This window comes from Saccopteryx leptura, chromosome 13, assembly GCF_036850995.1.
Source record: "Saccopteryx leptura isolate mSacLep1 chromosome 13, mSacLep1_pri_phased_curated, whole genome shotgun sequence".
Classification (NCBI taxonomy): domain Eukaryota; kingdom Metazoa; phylum Chordata; class Mammalia; order Chiroptera; family Emballonuridae; genus Saccopteryx; species Saccopteryx leptura.
The window spans coordinates 12,755,127-12,780,479 of NC_089515.1; the positions used below are offsets into that span (position 1 = coordinate 12,755,127).

General features: G+C 40.2%; 1 protein-coding gene across 1 annotated transcript in view; it reads right to left on the reverse strand.

The window, feature by feature from the left end:
• Window positions 1-19,417: 19,417 nt before the first annotated feature.
• Window positions 19,418-25,353, reverse strand: part of CCDC172 (coiled-coil domain containing 172) — a 38,596-nt gene continuing 32,660 nt past the window's right edge. Inside the window, exons 7-8 of the mRNA XM_066355977.1 lie at window positions 20,295-20,382; window positions 19,418-19,453 (exon numbers count right to left, since the gene is read on the reverse strand). Coding sequence (XP_066212074.1) covers window positions 19,418-19,453; window positions 20,295-20,382 — 124 coding nt within the window. The remainder of the gene's footprint in view (window positions 19,454-20,294; window positions 20,383-25,353) is intronic.

A 25,353-nucleotide genomic window follows, 5' to 3' on the forward strand; every position in this document is an offset into this window, starting at 1 on the left:
TAAGGTTTCTGATGTCTCCTAAGGCACCTGTCTAAAGGTTCTTCCTTCGTCTTTCAAATTGTCATATCTAAGAATCATGGTACATTATAAAAGAATGATTTGTCCAGTTTTGTTCAAGGCAGGCTATATATTTTGTACATGTTCTGAACAAAAAGATTCAAGAGGACATTACAGAATCCATTTATCATATCTATACTATATTAAGCTATTAGAATCATTCCATTAACTAACCATTATGATGTCATTGTTCCTGACAAGTACCAGGAAACAATTCCTATTCTTAATTTATAACCAATAGATTTGCATAACCGGTGCCTTATTCAAACAGCCAGCATAATGACTAGAGCATTGCCAACTCATGATGACATGAATTTCACTACCTTATCTGCATTATCAAATTGCACATCTATTCAGATAGGTTTTTGCAACTTGCCTTGTGTAATTTTGATGTTGCAACTTTTCTATACACACAAAACCACATTTCTGTTTCTTAGCATAATTCAGAGTGCTGTCTTAGTTGTATTTCCAGCACATCTTTCTTTTTATTGACTTAGAAATCCTAAAGGATTTATATGACAAAAATATAAAAAGAGTACCAATTGGCTTTTGTACCTTTACAAGCTGGGTTCTAAAATCAACATTTACTAAAATGCACTAATTGACAAAGATTCAAAGACTTAATACTAGTGCTTGAATTTTAGTTATACCTGAGGATCCCACTAAATTTTCACATTATGCCCCCCTATTATCTTAAGAAGGTGACTAAGTACGAAGGAGAAATAGCTATGCCTCGTTTTAACTGTTTCCTTGCCTAAATTTCTCAGAAGCATAGTACCCATTGCCCTAAAATACCCCATATTGGGTATATAGATACTCTAACACAGTAAATAATAAATAAAAATTGAAGTAACTTTTTTGGAACTTATAAATTGCCTTGATAAATGAGATCTTAAGGACTCTCAGTTAAAACAGGTCATGTGGCCCGATGTAAAATCAGCAGCGCCTTCCAGGATAAAAACTTACTATATAAGACCTAATTAAAAAAGAGTTGACCATCTCCATTGCTTCTCCATTTAATAGCTTAATTTTGCCTGCTTTTAAAATTTTGCCAGGGGTGGGGGGACAAAGGGCATCCACGTGGATTACTACACCTTTAATGTTGTAGTTCTATCCATTAAGCGCCATACCCAATATCCAATATTATTCAAATGACTGGCTCCATCCAGTCGATGCCTGCCGGTACTTGGCTCTTACAGATTCGGCTCACACGGTCTGTTCAGCGCCTCTGTCCGCAGCCTCTCAGCTGCCATGTGCCTCACCTCCAACGGGACACAAGACCTCTGCCAGGCTACCCACGGGCACCTCTTTAGCTCTGCCCTCACACGCAGCCCTTGCAGACAAGATCTTCCCTACCTCGCCTCTCTCCAGGAGCACAGGTATGAGACTGCATTCATGACGTCACCCTCCAAGGAGACTTATCTGGCACACTCATCTTTCTTGACTAAGAGACGACTTTTTTTTTTTTTTTTTGCTATAGAGGTCAAACACAAGCCAAAGCTTCCGGAGCCAGGGCTGGTTACTGCTGGCTTAACAAAGGCTTTTTCTAAAATCCTCGCACACTGGGAGGAACAAAAAAGCCACCATTCCTTGTTCTAACAGGGAAATGAGCCTTAAACTAGCCTCCCCACCCCTGTCGCCAGTTACACCGAGCGCCCAGCTAAGCTGGACTTCACTTCTCTTTATCGTCATTCATCCTGTGCAGTAGGGGAAGGGAGAGCAGAGAAACAATTTACAGATCATGCTTTAATATTTTTCAAACCTTTTAGCACAGGAGTCCCCAAACTACGGTCCGCGGGCTGCATGCGGCCCCCTGAGGCCATTTATCTGGCCCCTGCCGCGCTTCCGGAAGGGGCACCTCTTTCATTGGTGGTCAGTGAGAGGAGCACAGGATGTGGTGGCGCGCAAAGCGCAGTGTGGCTCACGTGCAGTACTACTCCAGTGATGCCGGGCGCACACGCCAGGGCTCTGGAAGCGCGTCATATCACTCGTTACGGCTAGCAGTGACAAATATGGAACCGGACATTGACCATCTCATTAGCCAAAAGCAGGCCCATAGTTCCCATTGAAATACTGGTCAATTTGTTGATTTAAATTTACTTGTTCTTTATTTTAAATATTGTATTTGTTCCCGTTTTGTTTTTTTACTTTAAAATAAGATATTGTCAGTGTGCATAGGGATTTGTTCAAATTTTTTTTATAGTCCGGCCCTCCAACGGTCTGAGGGACAGTGAACTGGCCCCCTGTGTAAAAAGTTTGGGGACCCCTGTTTTAGCATCTTTGCTCAGTCAGTCACTTGTCCATTCATTCACATGTATAATCTTTCATTGACAGCTGACGACACTGGGGCCAGAGCCGGACCGGAATACAGTGTGGATACAGTGCCCTCTCTTCCTGCAGAGCTCGGTTCCCACGTGAAGGCTCTTCTCAAAACAGGCAGTGTAGGCCCTGGTCGTTGGCTCAGCGGTAGAGCGTCGGCCTGGTTGTGGGGGACCCGGGTTCGATTCCCGGCCAGGGCACATAGGAGAGGCGCCCATTTGCTTCTCCACTCCCCCCTCCTTCCTCTCTGTCTCTCTCTTCCCCTCCCGCAGCCAAGGCTCCATTGGAGCAAAGATGGCCTGGGCGCTGGGGATGGCTCCTTGGCCTCTGCCCCAGGCGCTCAAGTGGCTCTGGTCGCAAAAGAGCGACGCCCCAGAGGGGCAGAGCATCGCCCCCTGGTGGGCAGAGCGCCGCCCCTGGTGGGCGTGCTGGGTGGATCCCGGTCGGGCGCATGCGGGGTCTGTCTGACTGTGTCTCCACGTTTCCAGCTTCAGAAAAAAAAAAAAAAAAAAAAAAAAAGAGGCAGTGTAAAGGGGGAAATACCAGGGGTTTTCTCTTCAGTTTCTAGTTTTACCCACGTTTTAGCATCAAGAGTCAACTCCTTCCACATACACACTTCTACTTCCGGTCATGAGAAATACATGGGCACGGGGTTCCTCTTCCACTGAAAACCAGGAGAAAATGGGACAGAATCCACGAGACAATGTTTTCAGGCACCGAGGACAGGGAAGGGTTGGGATGTCTGAGACAGGAGCCACAGGAGGTAAGCCCGGGCAACTCTGCTCCTGATGCAGAGAGGTGAGGCCCACGCAGAGACAGGTAGCATAGGGGTCTTCCTGAGCTGAGAGGACACTGCCCCAGGTCTCAGGCAGCTGCAGCAGTGGGCAGCAGTGGGCATCAGAGAGGCAGGGCACTGCGACAAGGCTGTACCTAAACAGGTGGTCAGGGCGGGAGCAAAGGGGCCTGGATGAGGGCGGAAGGGGAACAGGGGCTGGGGGTGTGGTCAGGGTCTCTTCTTAGCACAAAAACCACATCCTATATTAAGTAAGGGCCCTGCCCTAAGGCTAAGTTTAGAATAAAAACAGAACCGCCCAAAGAAATAATAAAACCAAGACTGTCAGGATCAAAAGAGTTCCCCAGTAATCTAAATATTTGTCAGGACAAAGCAAAACATTATTTAAAGGATGATGTCACAATCCAAATTCATTACAACGCAGCATCAGGACCACCTTCTAAACACTGAGGTGTGGACCTACGATCAAGTGCTTGGTACGCAGAACGAACACACTGCTGGTACACGCAGCAACACAGGTACATCGCACAGATGTGTGTGGAGCCTGACTCTAAGGCAGGGGTCCCCAAACTTTTTACACAGGGGGCCAATTCACTGTCCCTCAGATCGTTGGAGGGCCAGACTATAAAAAAAACTATGAACAAATCCCTATGCACACTGCACATATCTTATTTTAAAGTAAAAACACAAAACGGGAACAAATACAATATTTAAAATAAAGAACAAGTAAATTTAAATCAACAAGCTGGCCAGTATTTCAATGGGAACTATGCTCCTCTCACTGACCACCAATGAAAGCGGTGCCCCTTCTGGAAGTGTGGTGGGGGCCGGATAAATGGCCTCAGGGGGCCACATGCGGCCCGCGTGCCGTAGTTTGGGGACCCCTGCTCTACTAAGGAGTACATACCAAACACTTGATTTACATAAAGTTCAAGTACAGGCAAAACTGATCTTCAAGGAAAAATAATCAAAATAGTGGTTACCTGAGGCAGAGGAAGGGGTGGAGGAGTAGGGCTTGACTTCAAGGCGATGTGGGAATCTTTCTGGAGTGATGAAATCACTCTGTCCTTTGGTTTGGGTAATGGCTATGTGACTATGTCAAAACTCATCAAACTGTCCACTTAAAGTCTGTGCCTCGTATTGTATGTAAATCACATCTCAAAAATGGATTTGCATTTTAAAAAGCACGGGAAAATTTAGAACCACGTTTCACATAGCAATATTGAGCTTTCTATGCAAGCCAGAGAGAACTTTTTTACTTTAAAGAATATATATGGCCCTGGCCGGTTGGCTCAGCGGTAGAGCGTCGGCCTAGCGTGCGGAGGACCCGGGTTCAATTCCCGGCCAGGGCACACAGGAGAAGCGCCCATTTGCTTCTCCACCCCTCCGACGCGCTTTCCTCTCTGTCTCTCTCTTCCCGTCCCGCAGCCAAGGCTCCATTGGAGCAAAGATGGCCCGGGCGCTGGGGATGGCTCTGTGGCCTCTGCCTCAGGCGCTAGAGTGGCTCTGGTCGCAACATGGCGACGCCCCGGAGGGGCAGAGCATCGCCCCCTGGTGGGCAGAGCGTCGCCCCTGGTGGGCGTGCCGGGTGGATCCCAGTCGGGCGCATGCGGGAGTCTGTCTGACTGTCTCTCCCTGTTTCCAGCTTCAGAAAAATGAAAGAAAAAAAAAAAAAGGAAAAAAAAAAAGAATATATATGTATAATTTGATTGAAGTCAGTACAAGTTGATTTACACTTCCTTGCAAGAACTGATGGTTACATTTTGGGACCTTTGCAAGCCAGCTGTTAAACTGTTGTTAGCTTGAAATAGGCCATGGTAGACGTCTTTACAGCACAATACAAATCAGCACCCCCCCTGCCCCGCCCGAACCCCGCCTCAGGTCTCTCTGACATTTATGATCTGCATTAGAATAAGGACCTGCTTTGCGTGTCATGCTTACAGTTATGGTAAAAAAACAAACTTCCCAAAATGTGGTTCTATTCCTCTTCCTGCTTTTCTTCTCCTCATCACCCCATGCTCCCAAACAATAATTTCGGCCCTTTTGGCTAATTTTGAATGTGCCTTCATGCCACTAAATAACATGCCCATGCTGCTACTTACTTTTTTTCAGGTTTGACACTATCTATCGATTTCCCACCATGGAAGACATGAACTTAGTGCTCTTTCCCATAAAACATCTGCCATCATCACAAATACACTGCTCATCGCTCCCCCTTCCAACGTTGTGTTACACTTTTAGTTAGCTCAATATTAAATGTTTATACAAATACGCTTATGAAAACATCCACAGCTCAGTTTTTGAGTCATATTTTGAGTCATACTGCTTTTCCTTCTTTGCACAACTTTTTGTTTTCTCTGGAGTTAGTGATATTCTTGTGGGATTTTTTATTTATTTGCTTAGTTTTCTGTGTATTTACCACTGAGTTATGCCAAAACTCTATCTCAATTGCTTAAAATTCCTCTCAATAGTTTCAACATATCAATATTCTAACACTTCCATCTTCTTGGAAACACCTCTCTGGAGACTCTCATTTGAATTATTTCTTCAGAGCTATGGTCCTGGGACTTATCTTCCACTCGTCCATGGGATTCTTCACACATCTCCTATGAACTGACCCCAACTGTTGGCTTGGTCACCCATGTGTTGCTGGTAGGGAGTCCAAAACATTCTGATTCCTGATCCTTTCAAAGTGATCATATTCCACTTCAGAAATTGATAGGATCTTATCTTTATCCTCCATATTCTGAAATTTTGTGATAATATCACTTGGGCATCAAGTCTAATAAACTGATTGTACTGGGCTGTAATGGGCTCTTTCAATATAAAAACTCACACCCTTTATTTAATTCTTGAAAAATTTCTCTTCTCTGTCTTTTCTGCTCTCTCTAAAGTCTTACTGTTCAGACGTTGAACAAAACAAACTGATTTTTTTATCTTCTCCCTCTTTACCATTTTTCCTTTCTTTGTCTTCTTGCTCTACTTTCTGGGAGCTCTCCTCACCTTTATCTTCTCTTTTACTTTGTTTTAAAGTTCTTTAACATATTTTTAATTTCATTTATTTGGACCCTATAATGGCAATTCTATTCTTTCTTCTCTCTGACAGTATCAACGAATTTTTAAAAGTTTTCATCTCCGAGTAATCTCTTTCTTCCAAGTGGCTTTCCCCCCATTACGTGAAAGGCATGTCTTGTGAATCTCGACTGTACCTACTTAAGAGTGAGACTGTTCAAGTTTAATTGAAAGCTCTGGACATATGAGTAAAGCTTGTCAGCTATAGGCTTCGTTCTAAGCAACTGTCTGGCTAGGCTGTTTCATTGAAAATTTTGTTTTCTGAAGTTTTTTCTACTGACCTTGTGAAATTCCTTAGAGAAGAATAGCCCCTTTTTTTTCTTTATTTTTGGCTTGAGATGGTGTGGTTCTCAAACTTGTGTGTGCCTCTGAATTGCCCAGAGAACCTGTCACAACACGGATTGCTGGGCCCTACCCAGAGGGTATGTGATTCCTTAGGTCTGTGATAGGGCCCTGATATTTGCATTTTTGACAAGTTTTGAGATGATGCTGACACTGTGAGTCCTGGGATCATACCTTGAGAACATGGGCTGGCTGGGAGGATATACATTTGATTACCCCCAATGAGACCTGAGTTAGAGTAAAGGATTGAGGTTATAACACGAAGAATGTAAACTTTTCTTAATCCCTTTATTGTCAGTAATTCTACTCTTTCCTCGACAGTGCCTGGTCTCCTCTGTCCAGAGACCCTCTAGTTTACATTCACTAGAAAATAAACTTAGTCTTCTGCCAGGGTTGGGGCGGAGCTGTTCCCCAAGCTGGCCCAGGGAAGAGAAACTAAGGAGCTCAGTGTTTCTTAAACACATCTGCCGATCCCTTTGCTCTCAGCCCACCTTGACCTCCACTTTCAGAGGAGCCCAGTACTGCCAACTTCAGGTGTTTTCAGAAGTCTGCAGGGGCAAATCAAGTGTGTCACCAATCTGGGATATAAGCCACATGTATGAAATTCTGGTGACTCAGTGTAAGATATCATGGCGTATGAACCGGAAAGCTCATCTTTGTGTATAAAGAACAATGCTTAAATCATTAAGACGATACTAAGGTACTTTCTATCTGTTCCATACCGCCTTCTAGCAAACAATAATTAAAATAACCATGATTCATTGCGCACATACCCAATGTCAGAATTACGCTAGTTCCTTTATATACTCTCTACAACAACCTGACAAAATGGGCATTATTATTTTTTTTTCTTTTTTTGTATTTTTCCGAAGCTGGAAACGGGGAGAGACAGTCAGACAGACTCCCGCATGCGCCTGACCGGGATCCACCCAGCACGCCCACCAGGGGCGACGCTCTGCCCACCAGGGGGCGATGCTCTGCCCCTCCGGGGCGTCGCTCTGCCGCGACCAGAGCCACTCTAGCGCCTGGGGCAGAGGCCAAGGAGCCATCCCCAGCGCCTGGGCCATCTCTGCTCCAATGGAGCCTTGGCTGCGGGAGGGGAAGAGAGAGACAGAGAGGAAGGAGGGGGTGGGGGTGGAGAAGCAAATGGGCGCTTCTCCTATGTGCCCTGGCCGGGAATCGAACCCGGGTCCCCCGCACGCCAGGCCGACGCTCTACCGCTGAGCCAACCAGCCAGGGCCAAAATGGGCATTATTTTATTCTTTACTCGCCAATCAGAAGCTGAAACCCGGAAGAGTTAAGTAACTAGCTCAAGGCCACACAGGAAGGGCAGAGCCAGAGCAGGGTTGCAGTCTGCCTTATTCTAAAGCCGCCACATAAGCATTTTGAAATAAGGTGACTTAAAAGCAAATCAAAATGTTTATCTTGAACAAAAAACCCAAGCTGATTTAGTAATGAAACACAGCATATTGGAATTTAAGTGTGTTTCTTTATTTGTTTTATATAAATTTGGACCATATCTTGTGTGTGTGTGTGTGTGTGTGTGTGTCCCATACAGCACCTTCCAGAGGAAAACTTCAAGGAATACTCACTCAGTTGAAGGCTGTTATATATAATAGGCCTGTGAGTAATGCTCAAGAACACATTCACTTGAGATTATTGCAGATACTAGACAGATTTCTACCAAGGAAATGAACCTTTGGAGACATGCTGGCCTTGTTATTTAACATTACTTTGAAATGTCTTCCATCTTTTAAAGACAAATAGATTCTAAACATTTGACTCAATGAGGTGGTATTCTCAAAGGCTACGTTGAAGGTAAATGTTTTTCTTTATATAGGTCATGCTGAGTTTTTATATTTGTAGAGATTTCTGAATGAAGGTTTGTTTTTTGTCAGAAAAGGGAGATTCGGCTAGTTCTAACATCTAAAGAGCAAAGGAAGCATAGCTTCACTCAATTAATTACTCAAGAGTGGGAGTAACCCAGTAAAATAGAGAAATAACCATGGGCCAAACACAAGGCGTGAAAAATAAGAGGGAAGATATTACAAATGCGTCCGGGAGAAGCTCAGAAAGGAACAGCAGAGGCAATCACAATCAGGAGGAAGGGGAGAGAAAGAACAGGGAAAAGGCGCTCACTTACAGCCTCCTGTGAAATGTCTTTCTTACAGGACTCCAGGGCCCCGTTTCTCGGGAGAGAACCAAAAATCACTCGGCTACATCACGCTTGTGCTTTCCCCTAGGCCAGACGATGGGCCTCAGAATCAGAAAAAGTGGAATGTCATGTACTAAGTGTCAAGTTTTCACTCAGTTCAAAAAGACTCGCTAAGAAAGCTACCACAAACCGCGCTGCACTATTTATTAGACAGCTTAACCTGTTTTAGAGAACACAAATGGTTCGCTGAGGGGGTTGGCAAAATAATGAACCCTTCCAGAGATGTCGACATCCTAATCTCCCCAGCCTACGATATGTTAGGTTGCATGGCAACGGGAATGAAGGCTGCCGCTGGAGTGGAGTGTGCCGAGTCTGCAGTCTCTGGAGAGATCTAGCCCCGCCATGTCAGTCCATGAGCCCCACATCCCAATTCCACCATCTACAACTGTCAGAGGACAACGTGTGCTGTTTTAAGCCACTGGTCTGTGGTGATTTGTCACAGCAGCATAGGAAATTAATACAATTTTCTAGCTAACGTACGCAAACTAGTTTGTCTTATCTTACTCTCTGAAACAAGCCAACAGATGCATATTTAACTTGTGTGAAGTGAAAATAAAAACCATCACGTTTTATGTTAGAACAACACTGACTCAGTTTTCAAATAAGGATCGTTCCTGTTATACTTACTTAATGAGGTTTTATGAAAACAGAAACTATAGCTGAATTAAAAACGTATAGGTAGCCCACTTAGCACATCCTCGTCCTTGCAAAGCACGGTTGTAGTCCGGCCAGGTCTGCCTCTCTCTCTACACTTGCAGAATGCAGGTAACCAAAGAGATCCTTTTCTAAGGAGAACTTCTTCCCCAAGTCTGTATGCTTATGCTAATTCTTTAATTATGGCAGTCTGTCCTTGGCTATTCTGTCAAGATGCCTCTTCCCGTCCTTTAAAAATGTTCTGGTACTGCCTGACCAGGCAGTGGCGCTGTGGACAGAGCATCAGACTGGGACACAGAGGACCCAGGCTCAAAACCCCGAGGTTGCCGGCCTGGATGCAGGCTCATCTGGTTTGAGCAAGGCTCACCAGCTTGAGCCCAAGGTCGCAGGTTTGAGCAAGGGGTCACTCAGTCTGCTGTAGCTCCCTGGTCAAGGCACATATGAGAAAGCAATCAATTAACAACTAAGGTCCCGCAATGAAGAATTGATGCTTCTCATCTTCTTCCTGTCTGTCTGTCCCTATCTGTCCCTCTCTCTGTCTCTGTCACACACACACACACACACACACAATGTTCCAATACTAATGAGGATTCCCAACTTACCTTTAACATTATCTGGGCACTACTATAAATGGCAAATGTCAAGTGGACGTACCAAGGGCAAATGTAAGTTTTGCGGAGGGTGGGGGAATCACCAAAACAAGAATTTGAGAAAGAAATAAAGTTAGGCTCCCAGTATTCAAAAGTTAATGTTAATTAGGTTATCTAAAGCTTGGCATTTCTTCTCTTCTTTAGAATCTTGAAATGATTAGGTCCCAGGTCAGTCTATAAAACCTGGTCAACTCAGTAAGTGTGTGAAGTATGTTAGTCATATGCATGAAGACTTCCGTACCTATTGGGTATCTTCTATATGCAAGGCGCTGCGGTATGCATTTGAAATGCAAAGATAAATGAAGTTCTTGGCCTCATATAGTTCACAATCCAGAGGAGAATCAGAATTATACCAAGCTGCCTGACCAGGTGGTGGTGCAATGAACAGAGTGTCAGCCTGGGATGCTGAGGACCCCAGTCACCAGCCTGAGTGTGGGCTCATCCGGCTTGGGTGTGGGCTCACCAGCTTGAGCATGGGATCACTGGCTTGAGCATGGAATCATAGAAATGACCCCATGGTTGCTGGCTTGAGCCCAAAGGTCACTGGCTTGAAGCCCAAGGTCACTGTCCTGAACCCAAGGTCACTGGCTTGAGCGTGGGATCATAGACATGACCCCATGGTCGCTGGCTTAAGCCCAAAGGTCGCTGGCTTGAAACCCAAGGTCAGGGGCCTGAACCCAAGGTCTCTGGTTTGAGCAAAATGTCACTGGCTCAGCTGGAGCGCCCCCCTATCAAGGCACATATGAGAAAGCAATCAATGAACAACCAATCTTTCTCTCTTCCTGCCTATCTCTCTCTCACACAAAATAAATGTAAAAATAAATAAATACATACAAACATACATACACCATTGCTACATAATACTATAATGCACAGTGAGAAGTTCTATGGGGACACAGAGGGCATGCTAAATTTGCCTGCTGGGACCTGGGGACACTTGGCAGAGGAGGAAACACCGTGCTCTATCTGAATACTCTTCTTCCAGTTCCCTCCCCACTTCCTGGGCAGGAGGGAACAGTGCCTTCTTTGGGGAAGAGCCTGGTACCTAGTAAACTGCTCTCTGCCCTTACGAAAAAAATGGCTCTTTGCTGCGTTTCTAAGCACAGGCAAATCAGTCCCCAGCTATTCTGAATTAGGAAATATCAGAGAGCTAAATTCAGGTCGTCCTGGGTTCAAATCTGATTTGAAACCATCACTGTATTATCTTGGTAATTGACTTAGCATCGCAGCCTCCACTTCCTTGGCTGAAAAACAATAATCAATATTCCCATTTTTTAGGATAACGGTGAAGATTAGAGATGATTTATGTAAAGCACCTAGCATGAGAGATCAAGGATGAAACTCTGAAGTCAGACTCTCTTAACACCAATACGCACAAGTCAAGCGTGTGCAGATCAGGAAATACACAGACCTCCTAGTGAATCACTGCCAAGTTGAACTGATGCCCTTCAGGAAAATAAAGAAAAATGCAAGAAAACCAAACCCACCTTTTATTTCACTGAAAAATCAATCTAACAGCTCTGAATCTGAATTGATTTTGTCATTCCGCATCAACACCTGAGCAATCCTCAGGAAGAAGGAAGCATACCTGTCTGCGATCCCTAAGCACAAGGTCCGGTGCTAGTCACCTCTGGTCCTTTACTTCAATTACTATGACATTCTGTTTAGTAGGTGCTCATTTTTTCTTTTAAATGTAGTGCTATAGAGTCATATTGAACATATGTACAGAATGAGAAAGATTACACTTATTTGAACATTATAATTTAGAGTTGACAGAAATCTCAAGAATATGTATTTACTAATAGAATCTATAAAAGATTTGAGAAAGAGAAAAGTCACTCAAAATAGACCCATTCATTTAAGAAATAAGCTGTGTGACTACATATGATGTGTCAGGCACTGCTCTAGGCACTGAGGAGAGAACAGTGAACAAGAGAGAAAAGTCCGTCTTCATGAGGGTTACAGTCTAGTCTGAAAGATACAGTGAACCGAATGAAATTTACACATAACTAAAATATACAAGGTAAGTGCTAAGAGACAGAAAGGCGGAAAAGAAAGACAGGAAGTGTTGGGGTGGGGCTTCCCCCAGGGCAGCAGTCATGCTATGATGAAAAGTTCCAGATTCTGCAGACATTTTGAAAATAGGAAAAAAAAATAAGATTGGCTAATTGGACACATGAAGGACTATCAAATATTCAACAACTAGGATATTCTTGGAGTCAACAGAGAGTCATCCTAATTTCCCTTCATCAACAGACCTGTGTTATAAAATACTTCAACCACTTAACTCATGACACAATATAAATTCTGTAGATTTTAAATGATAAGAAGATAGAAATTTTTAAGCAAAGCTTTAATGGAATCACGTATCTGGTGATAAAGGTGATTGGCACGTCAATGACTAAGAATGCTAAGTAGAATGACTTCATTTCATTTAATGGATCAACAATTCACAAATGAATCTTTGAAGACTAAAAACAAACACTAAATAATCAAGGTTAACACATCCAGAACTTATATAAATAATTATTTACATTAACACCAACTCTTTATAGACTTTAGGGTAAAAGTCTGTAACATATTTTTTAATTCAAAAATAAAGAATATATATGGATTAAAACAATTAGGCTCTTTTAAGTAGAACTAGTACTATAATATTACTAGAATTTCACTTTTCTGTCCCTTAAACCTTTTATTTTTCTCTAGGGTACATGTAATACTAATTTAAAAATTAGTATCAAATACATATTTGAAAATTATATATGAACAATTGAAAATTTTGAATACTGAGATTTAAAATTTATACCTACATAAATGGGGAAGGAAAGGAAGAAGGAAACAAGGAAGGAAGGAAGGAAGGAAGGAAGGAAGGAAGGAAGGAAGGAAGGAAGGAAGGAAGGAAGGAAAGAGAGAGGGAGGAAGGGAGGAAGGGAGGGAGGGAGGGAGGGAGGGAAGGAAGGAAGGAAGGAAGGAAGGAAGGAAGGAAGGAAGGAAGGAAGGAAGGAAGGAAGGAAGGAAGGAAGGAAGGAAGGAAGGAAGGAAGGAAGGAAGGAAAGAGGGAGGGAGGGGAGGGGAGGAAAGGAAGGGTGGGTCACTCTTTTATAATAATTCGCCATTCCCAAACTTTCCCCATTTTGTTTTATCATCTTGTTCAAGCTGGTAGCAGAGAGCCAGCAGATGGCACTCATACATTTTTCTAAATACAATGCTGAATAAAAACAGGGTTGCCTACACTTTGTATTTCAGAACAGAAAGACTGAATAAATCATAGTCAGAAGCAAACGCATTTTAAAATTTTCTATTACCATGAAGAAATAGTGCTTTTAAGCTGTACTCATGCACATTCGTAGCTGTAAGCAGCTTACAATTTTCACTTCCTAGGCTAGCAGCTGGCGGAAAGGAAGCATTCATAACCATCACCTGCCATGCCAATCAACAGCTGGATAATAAAGGGCTGTCAGTGACCACTGGAAGACCCACAGACTTTCTCCATTATGGATATGGATCATTATTTAACTCTAGTTTATTCTTTCTTCCAATGCTTTTATTGGCTGTTCTACATAGACAGGTCTTGGAACTAGCAAACATTATTACTACCATTTTTCAACCAAGTAAATACAGGCTCAGAAAGAGAAAGAAATGAGAAGACAGGCTAATTCAATCAAGAAAGAGAATCAACCAATAAACAAAGCCAGTTTCTTTAACTAGGGAATTAAAAATTTATGCTTAAATCCTCAATTAATAAATATGGGCTAAATGAACCAGTTAATTTGCCCATATTTCAACATACACATATTGAGCACCTCCTGCATTGACGCTGTTCTGGGTGCTGAGAAAAAAGTGGTGCTTAAGACAAACAGCACCCCTGCTCTGCTCTCACAGAACTTAGGTTTTAGTGGTGATAAATAGGAAAGAAAAATACACAAGAAAGGTATCAGAAATTAGAAGCAGTATGAAGAATGAATGAGTTAAAGCAGAGTGAGTGATATGACCACATGACTATTTAGACTGACTGTTTGAAGGAAGGTGTCTCCAAAGAAGTGACAGCTCAGAATGACAGAAGCAGACCGCCACCTAAAGGCCAGGAGGAGCAGCATCCCAGGCAGAGGGGACACAGCTCCGGAAACGAACCACAGGCCAGAGCCAGGAGGGTCTACATGGAAAGCAGAAAGGCCAGTGTGGCCCAACAGGAATGTGCAAGGAACAGAAAGGTGACGTGAGATCGGGAGCCAGGATGGATGGATGGAAAAAATATTAGAAGGGAAAAATAAACAAATAGGAGTGCTAATTTCAGGTTAATCAGAGTTTTTTTTTTTTTTTTAATATGGTGATCTTTCTGGATTCTATTAGTCCACATCCCTGCCTCAGTAAATCCTGAAAAATGAATAGAACTCTTATTCTTTGATATTTTAAGAATGTGCCATCCTTTGGGTTATCATCTTAAATTGTCAGTAACCACAGAGTGGCACTGAAAAAAATAAAACATCTGTAGAAGGTGTAATAAAGTGAGATGAATAGGTGTTAATTTCAAGAGCTACCCAGAAGGCAAATTTTCAACAGTATTTGATTTAAGTCTGTTTGGTATTGATTTGGCCCTTTCGCCTCAGGAATAGAAAAGATATTCTTAGTTTATTAAATAGTCACATTCACTGATTTTGATGACCAAAAGAGTGATTTAAATGATTCTCAAATTTCTCTTATCTTCCAATATTTACCTGTTGTGTAAGATTTTATTATAAACCAATAATCAGAAGGAATATACTTTTAAGGTTGTTCGAAGTGAAGCCCACACAATTAAAATACAAATGAAGAGGCCGACGGTTCCATGACTTCCCACAAGTCACATCGTCAATCAAAATCTCTGCTCCTCCAGCATAAACTGGGATCTATGCTCATCTCCAACTAGGATCTCAATAAAGAGTTGATTATATTGGATACAAATATTTTTATAAATATAACCATGGTATTTTACAAATTTTAATTGGCAGCAGATTTTAGAGCTGACCTTATACTGACCTTATGACGACTCCCATGTCCCCCATTCCCAGCCAGAAACTTCTTTGTCTAAAGTCAACAAAAACTCAACAACCACATAATTAATGGTGGTTGGAATTCACAACACCCTCAGCAATCACAAAGCCATATCCAGAAATATTCATTAGCAATTGTAGTTGCATCTATTAAATGTTGATTAAGAGGATTTTATTTTAACAAGATTTTATTTGCCAGTTAATTAGAATGACAATGTATTACAAGTATGAAAATAATTAACTTAGCGTTATACATTAGTACAGCTCTCCTGGTTGTAAGAAGAAAACAACATACTATTTCCTCCCCTTCCCTAGGCCCCATTTGTACTGCTACTTGGCTCTGCCATTGTTTTTAATTTCACATTTTTACTTACTCTTTATTTTCCCAGACAACTGAATTCTGGTGTTGTCAATTTCATGAAGGCCTTTTAAAGATAAATACGCTGTGTATCAAAAGCAGTTGTTTAAATAAGCGTTTGGTTCTGACAGTTTTGCTCTTGATACTTTTGAGAGCAGCAGCTAGGAGAGCATTTTAACCATCAGTCATGACTTTCTTTGTTATGGTTTCTTGTTTTCCTCCAAGGTAAGTAAACAAGTTCTCACAACCAGCCTTACCCTGCAAAATGTTTCCCACTGTTTAGAGAATGTGATTCTCAGTACAATGGGCAACAAAGAAATGAAATCCCGATTCTCACGTCTAGAACAGGGAGAGTTATTACATTATTTCCTTCATATATTAGTCACGGCTATCTCAACGTTATTCTTTTGTCAATTGTCAGTAAAGTAAATAAGAAAATTAAGCTCCTTTACTGGTCTGCTGATCTGATCAGCAGCCCAAGCAAAATCTTATGTAACTTGAAAATACAATGTTTAGAAAGCACAAATGCTAAAAATTATGCATTCTCACCTTCAACATTTTCAAAAATAGCTTCATCCTTCCTGCTCTTTCATCAGAAAAAAAAAAAAAAATTTCTGTTGTCTTAAGATAAAAGGGCCACAAAACTCCAAGACTTAATCCCTGCTTCAGGCTAATGACAAAAAATATTTTTCATTTCTAGTTCACATCCTGAAAAGTAAACTCCCTTGATAGAAAATGTTCTGAACGAGGCTCTAAAAGGCAAATGCTCTGGCTCCCTTTAAGTTTTTCTGGATGACAAACTAGAGAAGAGGAGTCAAGAACAGACATAAAAGTTGACCTAAAATATGTTTATCAGTTTCAACATTAAAATACTTTTTAGTACATCAGGCCACTTCACATTTCAAACTTAATACTATTAATTTTTGAACGACAGAACACCTTACCCTGTATGCCCAGGATTAAAAATCGTACCATATTTACTTCTAATCACGTCACTGAACTGCTACTGTTTTCTGGACTTCAGATAAACGACTGATTCATAATAATGTGACACAGTTATTTGTGATTGATTGGTATGAAACAGAAAGGGACTTTGTCTTCAGCATAAGCTCACAACAAGGCCTGACCAGCGCGGGAGGCTTGTCCATCTGCGGCCAGCCCACTGAATTACTGAGCGCCCTTCTGGCCAGAGATTCAACAGGCTTCTCACTGCGTAATTTCCACTCTCCGAGAAATTACCAGTCCCAACTGACACCGTTTTAAGACGCTTCTTCTGGAGTCCAATTTGCTACAATACAATGACTTCAACCTTATTTTGGATTTATAGGAACCTCAGCATGGCTATTCAAGTTTTAAGGGGGGGGGGGGGAAGACAAGCAGACAAAACACACCTTGATTTTGGTTTCTTCGATGGAAGGAAACGCCACTACTGACAAGACAATGAACAGCATAGAAATCTTCCTGACTGTCCATGCCTGAGAGCTTTTCTTTCTCTTTCCTTTTTCCTCCCCTCTCAATAATTAGGCCAGGGAAGGAAGGGGTTTCTAGTCCAGTGGCCATGCTCCATAACCTATAATTTTGTTGTTTTTCCCTTGGCCAAATAGCTCCATTAATCAGCAGGAAAAGTATGCAGCAAGCCATCTATACATCCTAATATAATCCCCAACAGAGAACCAAGAATTAGAAAGTTGCTCCTGAAAGAACTTGTTACAGTAAACAACTATGATAGCCTGCCAAGAACATCGGTGCAGTATCAGGATTACCCTGCACTAGTTTGAGCTTCGGTTACAACTAACGATAGGGAAATTTCAGTGAATTTACTTAATGAATGAGTATTTACTGAAGAATTGCATTTCTGTATAGCCAAAGACTACTCCCAGAAGAACTGAGGTCAGTCTGAGACACATTTGTACCCAGATAATTTGTTATTTCCCTACTTAAGAGTTCTGTGAATTACTAATTCTTAAAAAAACTAAAAATGGGCCTACTCTACTGCTGATATTGTACACTGACAGTGCAGTTTAGCTTGATACACTGTGATTTCCATTGATTGCTGTATTTGCTGTACTCAGTGAGCTGGTTCCACTGACTGCCCTGATTCCAACAGCCCGTTATTTTGATTGGTAGTGATCTGTATTACTCTGCTGTGAGTTGTAAAATAGTTAGTTGTTGACTTTGAAAATTAGTTTAAATCTTAAAATATGCCTTTTCAGCATTTTGCAATAATGTAAATACTGAACCACCTATTTTTTCTTCAATTCAATTCATACTAATCCTAATTCCATTATTGAATATTTGATTTAGATACTCTACAAAACACACAAATGAAAAGACAGTTGATATTATCAGTAAGTTTATTCTGCATATCTGCCATTGTGTGGTAGTTATACAAATAAGTGGCAACTCTCTAGTTCACATTAGTATTTAGTGATAAAACCTGTAATAAAGAAAAATTACTATTAAGTGAAAACCGCTATGCGTAAACTCAATTTACATATTATTAATATAAAATATACTTACTAATAGATATTCACAAGACTTAGAACGTAGACTGTGGGTAAATAAATGGATTAAAATAAGACAGAACTGACGTTATAGCTAATCCCACTCTATATTTGCATACAAAATAGGCTGTGATTCCTTGGTTTCTTTCATTTTTTTCCTCCCTAAGCAAAAATAATTTACTATTAAATATTGAAAGAAAATAGAAATCAATTCTAAAACTGCAATTATTTAAACAGACGGCAACTGCTACATATCTCAAAGGAGAATTTTAGCTTTGCTAATTTATAAGAAAATAAGAGTGTAAACAATAAAAATAAAAATAAGGGTGTAAAACAACATACACAAAAGAACTACACCAGAGTAGGACTTGCTTTGAAATGACACCTAATTGCTCTACTTTAACAGCAGTAGATATAAAGCATTTGTAAACATCTCACATTTGCTCTTAAACCAATTCAACTACAACCACAAAGAAACCATCAATCCCGTATTTGCACTCAGGACTTTGAACCCCCCCCCCCCCCAAGTAGGTTTGTTCTGCTTCCCCAGCTACTGTAGTCTAGGGCCTTACTGAACAGTTTCAATACACTTTTTAAGAAACTACTGAAAATATACCTTTCCTCCTAGTCAGGATTGCTAACAGCAGAAGTACACGTGATGTTAGAAATTCGGTGGCGATACCAAACTATAGATCCAAATGTAAGTACACTGTGTTCAGTTGCAATGTTTCAAGCCCCCAGAGAAAGAGAGTCCCGATTTTCCGTCAGGAGACCCCGAACCTGCCCAAGTGGGAGACTTATTTCATTCTAACCAAAGCTGGTGTTAGGAAGAAGACTAGCAGGCAGAGGGCTGGGGAACAGCTGCCAGTGCCCCGACTTAACTCCACAGACACAGTTCGGGAAAAGTGGAGAAAACTGGCTTTTACAGATCAAACACCCCGGAGGACCTCTGTCAACAGGCATCGTATGATCAGAGAAGGATTAAAATGGAGGTGAGCACCTTGTTGGTGGAACAGCACTGACAAAATCAGGTCAATAACCCGAGTGTTTCTTCCTAGTGTGTCTGATTTCACACAAGCTAAGCTGCAACAAAGAAAGAACAAATCAGAAAGTATGGATCTGCTTTAGGGTCGGGGGACACAGGTGCCTGAGAACACAATATCTACTACTATTCCTTTTACTTCCTTTAGCAACAAGTGCAAACGCACAAGAACCATTAGAGTCCCAGCAAGTTATAACTCAAAAAAGTTACTTTTTAAAAAATGCTAATGAAACAGTTCTAAATGTCAACAACTTTGAACATTCTGGATCTGCCATTTTTCACAAGAATCTATTGTAAAGTGTATCATTCGTGTATCTATCACAAAGATGTGATTCTAAGATGCTAGGATCAAATCTCAGGTAGCTGTTGATTCTCTACAAGTTATTTGTTTTCCTGAAGGTCTTTCTGTGCCAATGTCTGAAAGGAAAACATGTAATAATTATTCATAAGGAAAGTGAAATTCTTAATAAAGTCATTACATAAAATGTATGTAAATGTAACACAACTTTGGGCATTTCTAATTATTTTAAAAAGTTTTAATAAAAAATATAAATCCTAACATAACCTATTGAGCATTTTAAACAAAAAAAAATGTACACAGAAAATAAAATAAACATGAAACAAAATGTAACCTATTAAATTAAATCTATAACGTTTAACATACTTTAAGGCTGGCTATACATGTCTCCAATTAAAATAGAGCATGGCAAATACTGTGTTCATTTTATAAACAACCAAAGCAGGAGGGGAAAAGCAATTTGGAGTGCTCCCACACAATCTGGAAATAAGTTTCCAATAATTGAATCCAAAGTTCTTGCAATCATAAAAATCCATAATAAGAAAGTTTTAGGATCCAATATAATAAAAGTATAATTTATACCTATCAGAAACAAAAAGCTTTCAGCATTATGATAGTTAAACTCCTTTAGTGCATTCATCCTCTAATAATAGTTCAGTCCAGGGACTGTTGTGTGGTCAGGTTTGAATTCTTTTTTTGATTAGCTTGAAATTGGACATATTCTTGCTGAATATAACTTGCCTTATCTTATGTAGCCCCTAACATCCCAGGAACTCAGAACAGTTTAGATTTATAACTTGACCTTAGTTTTTCCGTTGCTGCTACTTTGTTTTTTGAATCTAGTACAAATCCATGTGAACAGCAAAACACCACAGTCCAATGACATGTATACCATTAAAACCATTCTTACCAGTAAGTAAGTAATGGTAATTAGAAGTGCAAGAGTTGTCGATGGCTTACCAACTCCAAATACTCTACTTCTGTTTGAAGAGCGTCATAAACACTTTGCATGTCATCTTCCTTATAAAGTTCTAATTCTCTCTTAAGTCTGTTTGAAATGAAAAATTCACATTAGTTCAGCAATTCACTTGTACAATATATTTTTTTTAATTACATGAATGGGGCAGGTTTGCAGCTCTAGCATCAGAATATCAAGTTAATGCTAAAAATTTGGAAAGAAAATTTAATTCTCTATAATTCTGTAAGGACTACATAAAATTTTGGGTAAAATACTCCCATAAATAAAATAAGGTAGACTGAATAATATTAAATACTTAATAATTTTAGGGTAATTAAAAAAAACATGATTTACTGGGGAATCTATAGTATTATCTGAAGACCTCCATTTCAGTCCTGGCTACTAATAAGCAGAATAACTTGGGCTAAATCATTTAGCCTCTCTGAAACTCACCTAGAATTTTAAGTACAGAAAAATAAGTGATCTTTGAGATTTCCTCTTGCTCTAAAATGAAACATGAACTTGATAATACATATATATCATTAAAATGTTTTGAGAATGAAAAATATTGATGTTTCTTTTCCCCAATTGTCTTTAATTCTGAGTATTCTGAAATTACCTTGTAAAAAAATTATTTTATGCCCATATTTCATGTGAAAAACAGTAATACAATAGCCTTCTATTTTTAGCATTATGACTAACACTCTTTCCAAAAAATAAACAAAATAAGCGAAAGCCATGAGCTGGTCAGCATGCAGGGTGAGGCCGCCCTGAGAACAGATCCTGAGAGCAACACTGCTCTCCCAAACCTAACCCAGTCGGGCCAGCCACAAGTTGAAAAGTATAGGTCAGCTGGAACCTTGGCTCAGTCCTGTGCTTAGGGGAGAATGTAGGGGTCCTAGGCCAGTGACACTCCTGTATTCTAGCAGAAAGAAAGAACCCTCTCTAAAGGAAGTTTAAGATTATTTAGGCTAATAGGCTTCCCACAGATTAAGAGCAAATAATGAGCTAACAAAGATCACCAAGTACCCAAGAAGGCAAGCCACTAAAAGTAAAGGTCATGAGAGAAAATGGACAACAGATATGAAGAATACAAGTCAATAAAAAAATAGCACAATGAACAATGGGTGCATGCACGCGCGCGCATGCACACACACACACAATTTCACCAGATTATTCACAAAAGAAGATATCCAATGGCTAAGAAAATCTGAAAAGGTGTTCAACTTTATTAGTCATCAAAAAAGTACAAAAGAAAAGTATAATGTAATGCCACTACACACCCACCAGAATAGCTAAAATGAAAAACAGGCAATACTAAGTATCGACAAAGATATGAAGGAACTAGAATTCTCAGACAGTGTTGGCCTAGGATACCATTTTCCATTCTTTTACTTTTAACATATCAATGTCTTCATCTTTAAAGTGATTTTTTTTGTAGGAACTATATAGTTGTTTCTCTCTCTTTTATCTAATACGATAATCTCTGTTTTCAAGTTGGTATGTTTAGATCATTTACATTTAGTATAATTATTTATTTGGGTGTATTAAAAATGTTGCTGTTTTCCATTTGTTCCATCTGCTCTTTGTTCCTTTTTTCCTGCCCTTCTTCCTGCTTTAGATTGATTTCAGTCTTTGATTGTATTTTATTACTAGTTGACTTTTTTATATACATATTTTTAGAATATTTATAATGCTTGGGTTCATAATATATATCTTCAGTTTATTACTATGCACTACCAATTAATATCACACATCCATACTTACAACATAAAAATTTTACAACAGTATGTTTCCAATTACTCCCTCCTATATCTTGTCCTTGTTACCACATATTCTTTTTTTACATTTACTATAAACATAAAGTATATTGCTAGTATTAATAAGTAATTCATCTGTTAGAACAAGTAAAATTGAAACAGGCTTTTATATTTACCTTCATTTTAACCATTTCCAGAGCATCAACTTCTTGGCATGGTTCTGAGTTTCTATCTGGTTTTATATTCTTTCTTTCTTTAAAACTTTCTATACCCTTTTTTGTAATGAAGTCTGTTCTAAAGGAATTCTCTATGCTCATACTTATTTAAAAATATCTTAATTTGCCTTTATATATAAAATACATTTTCATTGAGAATTCTGAGCTGATAGCTCTCACTTCTAATATTTAAAGAATCATTCCTTTGTCTTCTGTTCTGCATGATTTCTGATGAGAAGCCTACTGTAATTTATCTTCATTCCTTTGTCTGTATTGTGTCTTTCTGTCTCTTCTTTCTCTGCCTTCCTTCATGATTCTCTGTGTTTTTCTGAGGTTTGAATATAACATGTAAAGATGTTTGCTTTTTTTAAAATGTGGAGTCAGGGAAGGAGGTTACAGAGGCAAAAGGAGAACACTCCGGCCCTGCTCACCGCTCCCCAGTTGCAAACGTCAGGGGACCCTTAGAATTTAGGAGAAAAAAAGCAAAAAGTACAATATGTGCCCAAAGAAGGAAAGGTGTGCTGGGTTCTTTGTTGGGTTTCTTTATATTTCCTTGGGGGGTGGGGGGAGCAGGCTTTCTTCCGAACTCTCCAACCTCTTCTTTGCTTTCCCCAGATTTGGGTATGTGCCCTTCTCCTGTCAAACCTCTTTCCTGGATTTCCCAGGGCTGGCGCTGTTCTCCTATCTGATCTTTTTTCTTTTTTTAAATTGATTTTAGAGAGAGAGGAAAGGGTAGGGGGAGAAAGAGAGAGAGAGAGAAAGCAATCAATTTGCTGTTCTACTTATTTATGCATTCATTAGTTGATTCTTATATGTCCTTGGACTGAGGATGGAGCCGGCCACCTGGATGTATCAGGAGGACACTCTGACCGTGGAGCTACCCCGCCAGGGCCCTGATCTGATCTGTCCCAGGCTTGTGCCCTACCCTCTTTTAGGTCATCACTTTGGCTCCAGCTGTACTGCACTCAGTAAAAGGATTTCCCCTTGCGTCTTCTCCCCCCTCCCACCAATCCAGCAGGACACCGCCAGTTCCCCGCCCCACTGTGGGTGTGAGGCTATCTCTTTTGCCTAGTCCACTCCAGGAAGAATGTTTTGCTCCATTTGACTGGACGATGCCAGTTCCTGTCCAGGGTGCCCTTTTCTTTTGTTAACTCTCTTAACTGCCTTCTCTAGCACTGCTATATGATGTACTTAAGGCTTCATTTCAATATATCTTTTCAAATAAAATGGTAGGGCTCTTTCTTCCCACCATGTCACCAAGACCTGCCCTTCCCCCTTTTCAGCGCAAAGGGCCACGTGTTCTGTAAGATCTTTTGTGACCAGCGGAATTGGGTGGTGACCACTTGGGCTTTTAGTTAGCTAACAGTAAGAATGAGAGACTACTGAAATTAAGGAGGGCATTTAGAGCAAATTATAGGAAGTATTTCACTATTCAGCATATATAATCAAGCTGTAGAATTTAGATTGGCACTTAAAGAAAAGGTTGCTGTTGCTAGCTTGAAAAGAGGCAGATGATAATGGTATGAATATTAATACATCTGCAGCTAGCCAAAGCTATATAATGGGAAGCCGATCTCATGCTTCAGTGCATAGACTGATTGCCTACAGGAGTCAGAAAGGACTTCCTTCCCCACTTCACAACAACTAAGGGCGGTTTGCATCGGTTATTGTCTCCTTTCTCTGAATCATCAATTAATGATGAGAATGGCCAACACTGCTGGTTAGTTTGGCAAAACTTATGTTCCATATATTTTTATGGTTTTCTACAGTCTACCAATATTTTTCAGTGTCATATAAAATTTTTTAAGTGTCATAGAAAAAAGCCTTAAATGGAAAAATATTCTTTTTAGCTATAGAACTGTATAAAAGTACTATTTAAGTAGAGAGAAGGAAAAATTCACCCACAGTTCTAGTACAAAAGCACAAATCCTATGAAGATTTAAGTATATTTCATCACCGTCTTTTGTTTCTACCAGTGACTATATAATACTGCCTCCTAGCTTTTGCTTTTGCTTAATGCTTATCATATACATTTACCCCAGTTAATTAAGCATTCCAATTAATACCATTAAAGATAAATAGATAGTAGTCAAAATGGCTACACCACAGTTAAATTGTTCCTTTTTTTCCTACCATAAATAACATTTATGTGGACATTTCCATGTATAAAATTTCCTCTGCACTTAGAATTATTTTCCTTATAAGAAAGTTCATAAGTAGAATTATTGGGTCAAATGGCATAAACATTTTTAAGATGCTTATAATAATTTATATGCTTCAAATTGCATTCCAAACATATACAATATATACTGCCACAACGATGTATAAATTAGCTCTGTACCACAATCTTGCTGATTTTGATTATGGTTATTTAAGAATATCTTTCAAATTTTGATAGAAAAATTATATTCAGTGGTTTTAATTTGCATTGAATTAATGATAAGCAGTTTAACATAACTGTCTTGTCTGTCTTGGTATTCCTAGTAACTTGCATAGTGCATGATACAAAGTGGGCATTTAATACATGTTTTTTGGATAAATACATGAATAAAAAACTTTTTTTCCTTCTTTTCCAGTTTGAGAAGAGAGGAGATAGAGACAGACAACCCAATTGGATCCACCCATCAACCCCCGTCTAGGGCTGATGCTCTGCCCATCTGGGGCCATGCTTGCAACTGAGCCATTTTTAGTGCCTAAAGAAGAGGCCCCATAGAGCCAGCCTCAGCACAGGGGGCCGATGTGCTTGAGCCAACTGAGCCATGGCTGGAAGAGGGGAAGAGAGAGAGAAGAGAGAGGAGAAGAGAGAGAAAGGGAGAGGGGTAGAGAAGCAGACAGTTGTTTCTCCTGTGTGCCCTGACCGGGAATCGAACCTGGGACTTCCACACACTGGGCTGAGGCTCTATCACTGAGGCAACCGGCCAGGGCCATGAAAAACTATTGATTTTAGTGCTTTCTTGTTTACTTTTATTAGTTATTTGATAAACTGTTATCGCTTGTTTGTCATAATTAGTATAAATTGCTCCCAGCTTACCACCCCAATTTGATGACTTTTTTGACAGATGGGATTTTAAATCTTATAAGTTGTC